Source organism: Mandrillus leucophaeus, unplaced genomic scaffold, assembly GCF_000951045.1.
Source record: "Mandrillus leucophaeus isolate KB7577 unplaced genomic scaffold, Mleu.le_1.0 Scaffold226, whole genome shotgun sequence".
NCBI lineage: Eukaryota > Metazoa > Chordata > Mammalia > Primates > Cercopithecidae > Mandrillus > Mandrillus leucophaeus.
The window spans coordinates 2,578,943-2,589,364 of NW_012102321.1; the positions used below are offsets into that span (position 1 = coordinate 2,578,943).

At 34.4% G+C, this 10,422-nt stretch overlaps 1 protein-coding gene across 11 annotated transcripts in view; it reads right to left on the reverse strand.

Annotated features, from left to right (window-relative positions):
* The window catches only part of RFWD2 (ring finger and WD repeat domain 2, E3 ubiquitin protein ligase), a 256,292-nt gene that overhangs the window by 194,934 nt on the left and 50,936 nt on the right, over nucleotides 1-10,422 (reverse strand). For 10 of the 11 annotated variants that reach the window (XM_011981442.1, XM_011981440.1, XM_011981435.1 and 7 more), the window contains one exon: nucleotides 3,274-3,342. The exons of the other annotated variant lie outside the window; for it this stretch is intronic. In XM_011981442.1, coding sequence (XP_011836832.1) covers nucleotides 3,274-3,342 — 69 coding nt within the window. The remainder of the gene's footprint in view (nucleotides 1-3,273; nucleotides 3,343-10,422) is intronic. 11 annotated transcript variants of the gene reach the window in all.

The following is a 10,422-nucleotide window of genomic DNA, read 5'->3' on the forward strand; positions in this document are numbered from 1 at the left end:
TGCAGCTTGGTAAGAAACCCAGAGCCAAGGCACCCAGTTACTCTGAGTCAAAATTCTAGACTCAATATATTAAATTTTTCATGTTTTAGGGCATCAAATTTCAGAGTAATCTGTCACACAGCAATAGATAACTAATGCAAATGCTTATTATGTGACTTGCACTTTCCATTCTCTCAATATTCTAAGGAGAATCAGTAGGAAAAAAATAAAACTGAAAATTAATTGGCCCTAAATTACTAGCCAGTTGTGACAGTGGAGTACTCATTATCCAAATGAGTTAAATGAATCTTAACACTAAATCCAAAAAGCATATTTAACTTCTCTGATTGGTATATATCAATGTCTAAACCTACACTCATCAGAACTCCAATTAAAAGTCACAAATGAAATCACGAAGTTAATTTGCAAAGTTTGAATGTTAAGCTTAGAGAAACAAACTCAAAAGTAGCAATTTGCCTCCTGGTAAATCTGTATTTTACTTGAATAAGTTCAAGTATATAAATTGTATTACAGGTCCTAAGAACTGTAACAATTATATTCATTTTGAGGATTAAACACACAAACAGACTTATATGCAAGAAAATATAACCATTCACTTTAATCTGTCTGCACTAAAACATGAGGTATTACTCCATTATATTTTCTAGACTAAAGCTTATTATAATTACAAATCACTATAGTAGTACCCAATTCCAATTATTGTGAAATTCATGAAATTTAATCAAATAGATAAACGTTTACAATTTGTTACCTAGCTTCTCAGAATTTCTTGTGTAATTAAATCTAAAATACTCAAAGTTCACTCAATCATAGATATAACAAAATCAAGAAAACCAAAATGTATTAATGACAGTACAATCACTGTACGCTGGAGGCACAAATATCCAGAAGTATTTGAACTCGTATGTTTCTTGGTTAACATACCTACTACAAGAAAATATGATCCAAGAGAAAAGAAAAAAAGAAAAATCAATCACAAAGATTACATTAGATTCAAACTAAAGTCAAGCAAAAAAGTTCTACAGCATGATTCACTCAGAAGTTTAATAACAGAAATATAAAAACACTATGCCAAATCTATAAAATCAAAGTCAATATCACAGAAGATGTTGCGGGAGGCCCTGGGCCACAACATCAGAGAAAGGCCAAATGAAGATCACAGAGAAGAATTAATGTTGGGAAGGAATTCTCCATTATCTCTCCAATTTCTGCACATCTTGTGACAGCTTTTGTTGTAAATTATCTTTCCAAGAATATTTATACGGCAAAGAGGCTGGCAAGACAGAAATAGGGACTTATTCTGGGGGCAGAGGACAGATTTGTTTTCTGACCAATATAAAAAATCTTGGTCTCCCTGCAGTACCAAGATTGAACAGGTCTGCCAGCAACTCCTTTTAGAAGACTGGGGTTTCCTAACATGAGGGTTCCTTTGCTGCAACATAAACAAATCCATTTGTGTGTGCAGCATCCACCTAGAGCCATCTCCACATTGTCACGTGTGGGACATAGGGGTCAGAGGGAACTGATGCAAAGATGAAGCTGATGTTATCAAATGTCTCATGAGTAATAAAATATTTTATCTCCAGTCATCTCAGGTCTTTTGCCAGCATCGATGAAACTGTGCAAGCTAACTTGCTAACCTGCTATAAAGGTAAAAAATTTCAGACCCTTCATGTTTTACAGTTATATGGTATATCCTTATCATACGAGACAACACAAGTCTAAAAATTTGTAGCAGGCACCAGGAGACCCCTACAGAAGCAATGAGTAATACTGAAAAATCTCAGGGTAATACTGAAAAATCTCAGGGGCTAATGAAAACCATTAGGTTTCATTAATTGTTGCTTAAAATTAGTTTAGGACACAGATAATTATTAGTCATTTCATTTAAGCCCCAGGTATTTTGAGATTTTAACTTCATTGATTCGTTTACTCATTCATTATCAGGTACTTTCTTATGTACTGAATATCATTCTCAATGACTTCAAATTCTCAGACAGACAGAAACATGTTATTCCATATATTATAAAAATGTTCAGCGTTGATCTTCAAAGTGTGGTCCAAGGACCAAGAACTTCAACACCCTGGAGCTTGCTAGAAATGTAGATTGTCAGGCTCCAACAGAGCCTCCCTTAATCGGAACATGCATTTTAGCAAGATCATCAGGCAACTTCCTTCTTTTTGAGACGGAGTCTCGCTCTGTCACCCAGGCCGGAGTGCAGTGGCGCCATCTCGGCTCACTGCAAGCTCCACATCAGGCAACTTTCATGCACACTGCCATTTACGTTGAGCCACCAGACACTTAAACAAATAAATGACTGGACATCATCTTCTTTCCCACCAAAAAAAAAAAAAAAAGGAAAAACCTAAGGGACACAAGTAAATCTTAAATTTATAACAGATAATGTTTGTTAGTAGGCATCTTAAAATCACAACTGAATTAGCAACAGTTGAAAATAAAAAAAAATAGCCACAAACCATATAAAAATATTTAGCTATTCAACACTTCATCATCCAGTAGAACATCTCTTATCTACTTATTGTCAAAAAGAACAAAGATAGCCCAGAACATAGCACATAATAGACAATTTACACAGTTTTAAATGAGTAAAAAGTATACTAATTAGACAATTCTTAACATAAACATACCAGGTTCCAGCCAGTTAGAAATTTAAAAAAAAAAAAAGTTTTTGAAGTTATTTTAGCATGCTATCCAGAGAACAGAATTTTGGCTATTTAATTTTCCCATATTTTGTATACTGTGAAATGACTTTGAAATTTTATAAATGTTAAATTAGAACATGCTCGCTATAAAACTGGTGATAAAAAACTGCCTTTTCACTATCCTCCATGAGTTAGAACTCCCAAGTTCTAAATACATAGCTATGTTTTTACTTGTTTTTGCCTACATATGTTTAAAAAAAACTGTTTCCTACCTAAGGCTTTAATATCTAAATTTTCCTAAGTTTTCTCTTCATGGCGAAGGGTAGGCTGTTATTTAATAAATCTATTTTCAATTCTTTATAGCTTTCAGGTAAGTTACTGTAGTCAATCTTACTGATAACTTTTCAGCACATCTTCACAAAATGATTTTTTAAGTGTCAAGTTGTAAACAAAAAAGAAGTTAAAATAACAAAGCTTAAGGAAACCTCCTAAAAATCAAAATGCTTTTAAAAATATTTAAAGAAATTTTTAGCCTGAAATGCTTTTACAAAATGGGAACAGTTAACAATAGTAAATAAAACATTATGTAAAACACACAAAATAATATACCTCTCTCTTATTTCTTCTTGCAACCTTGAGGAATTCCATAAGAATCTGTAGCTGGGCTGCATGCGATTCCTACAATAGAAAATTATAATTTTTCTTTTAAAAAATATAACTGAGTTGAAAGTTTGCTTTAAAACCATAGCATAAACAGTAAGAAGCAACTTTATGAACCCATTTAAGTTCGTCTATTACTTCTATTTAATCAGTTTTCCTATTTGCTAACTGGTATTTTTAAAAGAATCAATTTTCTACAAAACTAACTCAAACTAACTTTAAGAAACAGGTGTTCTAAATTACATCCCTTACCTAACATGCTGAAAAATCTTTTCATGGATAGTAGCAATTCTATTATCTGACTCCTAGCCTTCTCTTCCCCAACTAAAGTAATAAAACATCAAAACAAAATTAACAGTGAAAGTAACATAGCTGATAGACACTAAAAGCACTTTCTCCATGAGAAGCTCATTTGCAGAGATAAGTGTAATAAATAGAGATAAACCTATACCTTTAAAAAGTCAAATTTATTATTTCTAGTTATTACCTACTTACTCACAGATGTGAGAATATATTTCTATGGAAGATTTCAGGCAAAATCAAACATCTGAAAACAAAAAAATTTAATATAATCAAGCGGACAGCTTGTGGGTTGGGAGTAACTCAAATTGGTAATTGAAACAAAGATAGAACAGATAAATGAAAGTATAACAAGCCTTGACATTTTCTGAGTAGCAAAACATAAAAATACAAGTATATATCATTTACTGTTTTTTTTTGTTGTTGTTTTTTTTGAGACAGAGTCTCGCTCTGTCACCCAGGCTGGAGTGCAGTGGCGCGATGTCGGCTCACTGTAAGCTCCGCCTCCTGGGTTCACGCCATTCTCCTGCCTCAGCCTCCCAAGTAGCTGAGACTACAGGCGCCCGCCACCACGCCCGGCTAATTTTTTTGTATTTTCAGTAGAGACAGGGTTTCACCGTGTTAGCCAGGATGGTCTCGATCTCCTGACCTCGTGATCCGCCCGCCTCAGCCTCCCAAAGTGCTGGGATTACAGGCATGGGCCAACGCGTCTGGCCATTTACTGCTAAAATTCACAAGAACCAGGAATTCCAGGTCAATCTGATAAAAATATATAAAAAGAATATCAAAAGCTAAAAATAAAATAACAATAAGAGACAGTTTATGAACAAACATCATTCTAATTTTTTCTTATATACTTGAAATGAAGAATAAAAAAGCCCAGTAGAGCGACTCCAAAACAAACAAAAATATATTTTAAAAAAAAGATTAATAAAACTTTAATTTGCCTGGCTATGCAACAGAACTACCTGAGGCATTTGTTAAAACAGACACTGGGTCAGATTTTTAAAATTCTGATCCTGTTGCTCTAGAAAAGGTTCCAGGAATCTATGTTAAACAAGTGCCCAGATGATAAGAATAAGCCAATTAAAATCAAAAGAATCAGTAAGACATAACACGTACTACAAATAAGCATGACTGCCTCACACCCACTTCTAGAGTCTATGCCTCTTGAAGACCTTTGGATTTTAAAAAATAAGAGGCAAAACAGATGAATGTAATTTACAAGTCAAGGCAAATAAGGAGAGATAAAATATGAACTGACAATCACAATAGGATACTCCAATTAAAAAATATAACTGAAATAATATGTTTTATAACTGAATACATTTCCAAAACATAGTATCATGAAGATTGACATTTTTTCTTGCAAGACAAATTGACTTTGACTGGACCTTAGACCCATTCTTCCCAAGTGAGTTAATCTGTCACACAGAACAAACTCACAAGGGCTCTGTCTCAACAACGATGACAAAGTATCCAAGTCTTTCACATTGTTTGTGGGACTCCTTTACACTAGTTATCTCTAACTATCTACAGATTATTTGTCTAGAGGACAAAGACCACAGTTTATTTAAAAAGTAACAATTTTATACAAAAAGTAACTCCAAGCTAATAAAGTGACAGTTCATTTACAAAGGAAGTATACAAACTATCTTCAAAATTATAAATTTAAACACTTCATTTCAATCTATTAACTAGAATATGTAAATACGACAAGAATGCAATTGATTTGTAGAAAGAAGGGGAAAGTCCCCAAAGTGTCAATGTAAAAGGAAAGTGGAGCCAACTACATACACCAGGAATTCACCACATGACACCTTCTTCTGCAGTTTAATCTTTTTAAAGGAAGAATTTCAAGAAAGGAGATGAATGGCAAATACGAAACTATAATTTCACAAATATGAAAGAAAATTATAAAAAATAGATAGTGGAAGAAAAGAGAATGCTTTAAAAAATGCAAAGAGTATAACCAATTATACCGAAATGTCTAGCCATATAATGTTCTACTAGAACAGGTGCGGAATTTTTAACATGAAAGTAATTCCACTACTAAAAATAGAAGTCCAAGAAGTCAATTCTCTACACATCTCTTACAATTGTCAAAACTTCTAAAAAACATGTAATGATCATTTAGCCCAATTCTCCCATTTTCAGATAAGAAAGCGTGTAAGAAAAAGAATAAAGAGAAATGTATTTAGAAAAAAAGAAAGAAATATACATATTTAGTATTTTACTCTCTACTCTCAGTACTCTTTACAATACAGCAAGTTTTTGTTACACTTGTCCCATCTGGTTCAGTCAAGTGTCTCAAGAGGGAGTGTATCCACCACGTGACACGAAATATGCTTCAAATTTTTATAGAACATTGGTCTTCTTTATTTTCCTATCCTTCTCTGCAACTAAATTTTGTTGTATTCTAAAAGAAAAAATTATCCTTATTATGGGAATGGAAGCAACTGCCTGATGAGAGCCTAATATAATTACATACGTGAATTGCGTATTAAACTCTTCTTATTCCAATTCCATGCTTTAGTATCCTTCTGTTACATGGTAAGTTAGATGTCTTTCCAACTGGGAGAAAACACACTGGTCAGAACTATGTAAATAACTAATGTAACTGATTTTTTTATATTTCACTATAAATGAGTAATTTGGTCCTTACAGGTTTAGGTTAGCATGAGTTCATCTTCCCAAGTACAGTTCACTCTACAATAGTTTCTCAAGAGTAGAACAACTGCCATTTTGATGGCAAACTTTTTTTTTTTTTTTTTGCATAACACTTTCCAAGCAGAATGGCATAGGCAGGTTATTTAGAAATATAGAATTGTTGGCTGCACAATCCTAGCACTGTGGGAAGCCAAGGCAGACAGATTGGGTAAGCTCAGGAGTTCAAGATCAGCCTGGGCAACATGGCGAAACCCCATCTCTACAAAAATACAAAACTAGCCCGGCGTAGGGACACGTGCCTGTGGTCCTAGCTACTTGGGAAGCTGAACCCAGGAAGGTCAAGCCTGCAGTGAGCCGTGATCGCGCCACTGCAGTCCAGTCTGGATGAAAGAGCAAGACTCTCTCTCTCTCAATAAAAAAAATATATATATATATACACACACACACACACACACATAATAGAGAGTGTGCTCAGTAAATAAAAACAATTAAAAATTGAAAAGATTCCTTCTAGAAAGTTGATACAAGGGAATGGGAGTAATGGAACTAGGGACTGCTGCTATTTGCTATAAATCTTGTTAATAACGTTGTGACATTGTAAATTAGAAGTATTTATTACTTAGATTTTTTTTTTTTTTTACAGAGTCTTGCTCTGTTTCCCAGGCTGGAGTGCAGTGGCACGATCTCAGCTCACTGCAGCATCTGTCCCCCCAGTTGAAGCAATTCTCCTGCCTCGGCCTTCCAAGTAGCTGGGATTACAGTTTTGCCCCACCACGTCCGGCTAATTTTTGTATTTTTAGTAGAAACTGGGTCTCACCATGCTGGCCAGGCTGGTCTTGAACTACTGACCTCAAGTGACCTGCCTTCCCTGGCCTCCCAAAGTGCTGTGATTATGGCGTGAGCCACTGTGCCTAGCTTAAAATTCTAACCAAAAAAACCCTAGATAACTTTATGTGTTTTTCCCCCCACTTGGGTTCAGATTCCCTATTTATAAAATGTGCAGATAACGTTTCACAAACAGGAGTCATCATCCCATACTTTACACAGGATATTACTATTTAGGTAATAATTTTTCTCTAGAAGACTACAGTATTTTCCTTAAATCTACTGTCAACAGAAAACTTCTAAAGGATATTCACTTCTGCTTGTATAAATAGACAACAGACTTCAAATAAGGGTACAGACATACCTGAGAATGCAAGAAGATCTTAAAAAGTGTATGTGGACACAGAGCGTTTTAGGAAATTCATTCCCTAATTCTCCACCATCTGCCTTTTCTTCTTCTAAAACATGTCTGCTCACGAGACATCACTCCAGTTCTCAATTCTAGCCTCTTTCATCAAATTTTCTATTCTCACTTTGTACAGACGGTTGTAAGGAAGGGATAGCAGCAAGGCAGGCAGGCTTGTCACTTATCTTTTACCCACCCAGAAGTTTACCTTGATACATGCCCCTGGGCTATAAAATTCTCTGGAATAACAAAATAAGGCAATAAAAAATACTGCAGTTTGGAAAAGTGAATGACTCTAACGACTAGATAACAAATCCTTTTATAAGTCAGGTAGTTCCCAAGTCTTTGTACTGAAAGAAATGAATACTAGTGATTTTTGTACATTGATTTTGTATCCTGAGACTTTGCTGAACTTGTTTATCAGCTTAAGCTTTTCAGCTGAGACTATGGGATTTTCTAGATAGAGAACCATATCATCTGCAAACAGAGATAGTTTGACTTACTCTCCTCCTATTTGGATTCCCTTTCTTTCTCTCTATGCTTGACTGCTCCAGCCAAGACTTCCATGACTATGTTGAATAAACTGGAGTAGTGAAAGAGGGCATCCTTGTCTTGTGTTGGTTTTCAAGGGCAATGCTTCCAGTCTTTGCCCATTTAATGATGTTGGCTGTGGGTTTGTCACAGATGGCCCTTACTATTTTGAGGTATATTCCTTCAATACATAGTTTATTGAGAGTTTTTAATATGAAGAGGGGTTGAATTTTATTGAAAGCTTTTTCTGCATCTATTGAGATAATCATGTAGTTTTTGTCTTTAGTTCCATTTATGTGATAGATCAGATTTATTGATTTGCATATGTTGAACCAGCCTTGCATCCCAAAGATAAAGCCTACTTTATCATGCTGGATAAGCTTTTTGGTGTACTGCTGGATTCAATTTGCCAGTATTTTGTTGAGGATTTTTGCATGGATGTGAATCAATAATATTGGTCTTAAGTTTCCTTTTTTTGTTGTGTCTCTGCCAGGTTTTGGTATCAAGATGATGCTGGCCTTATAGAATACTTAGCGAGGAGTGTCCCTTCCTCAATTTTTTGGAACAGTTTCAGTAGGAATGGTACCAGCTTCTCTTTGTATATCTGGTAGGGCTATTTATTACTGATTTAATGTTGGAGCTCTTCACTGGTCTCTTCAGGGATTCCATTTCTTCCTGGCTCAGTCCTGAAAGGGTATATGTGACCAGGATATTCGATGCAATATAAATCCTTCTATTATAAAGACACATGCACATGTATGTTCACTGCAGCACTATTTACAATAGCAAAGACATGGAATCAACCTAAATGTTCATTAATGGTAGATTAGATAAAGAAAATATGGTGCATATACATGATAGAATGCTATGCAGCCATAAAAAAGGAGATCACATCCTCTGCAGGAACATAAATGGAACTAGAAACCGTTATCCTTAGCAAACTAACACAGGATGAAAAACAAATACCGCGTGTTCTCACTTACAAGTGAGAACTAAACGATGAGGACACATGGACACATAGAAGGGAACAATACACACTGGGGCCTACCAGCAGGTGGAGGGCAGGAAGAGGAAAAGGATCAGGAAAAATAACTAATGGATATTAGTCTTAATAGCTGGGTGACAAAATAATCTGTACAACGAACCCCCATGACACAAGTTTACCTATAAATGACAAACCTGCACATGTACTCCTGAACTTAAAAGTTAAATACAAAAAGACTGAAAGGATATAAAACTAGAAGATGACAGTATTGAAAGGAAAATTGAAAAATCCATAATCACATTAGTAAATTAATCCACTTTCTTCTGTATTAGCTGGGGTTTTATTTTTAAATAATTTTAATAGAAAATTTTAAATAGATATTAGACATAAAGAACATAAATCCTTGAAACAATTTCAGAACACACATGCTTCAAAGCATAAGAGGAATATTTACAAAAAGTGACAACAGTTCATATAATGAGTGACTTAAATTTGGAAGCACTGGCATCACAGAGACAGCACTTTCACAATACAAAACATTTCAGTTAAAAAAACAGTGTTTAATCCCCTTCAGATTAAAATGTAAAAGGTTACTTCCACAGTAGCAAAAAAGGGGATAAACCAAAAATGCATACTATTCTTTAAAGCCAATGACTGAAACTAACTCAAGCAGCAATTAAGCCCCAACTAAGCTAAATTCCTGAATAAAACCAAAGAGGTCAGTCTCTCATCTTTGCTCCTAAAAAAATAAATAATTTTATAAATGAATTAATTAAAATTTAAAAATTGAATGAAATTAAGAGCAAAGCAGGCATAACAGAGGAAAGGAATAACAAACTCAAACACAGTTCAATACAAATTATTTAAATTCACAGAGAAAAAAGGAAAATAAGAACAGAGCATCAGAAGTCTGTAAGATAACATGAAACATTATAACAACATATGACTAGAAACTTACAGAAAAAGAAGTAGAGCAAAAGGCTGAATAAGTAATGGCTCATCATGTTCAAAAATTAAATCCTAGGCATTGAATTTGTTCGCTGCCAACAAACAAAATAAAAAAAAGAACGGACCTTCTTGTTCCATGAAACCCAAGAAGGATAAAAATAAAAATAATAAAATGTAGGAATAACATAGTCAAACTGCTGACAACCAGCGTCAAAAAGAAAGTCTTAAAACTGGTTAGAAAAATGATATACTAGCTTTAGGAGAAGGATGGTAAAAATGACTACTGATTTCATCAGAAACAAAAGAACAGTGAAAATATCTTTAAAGTGTTTTAAAAAGAAAACCCAAAGCTTCTATATAGAGCAAAACAATCTGCTTTACAAGAAATAGTAAGAAAAAGTTATACAAATAAAAGGGAAATCATCCGGATGGA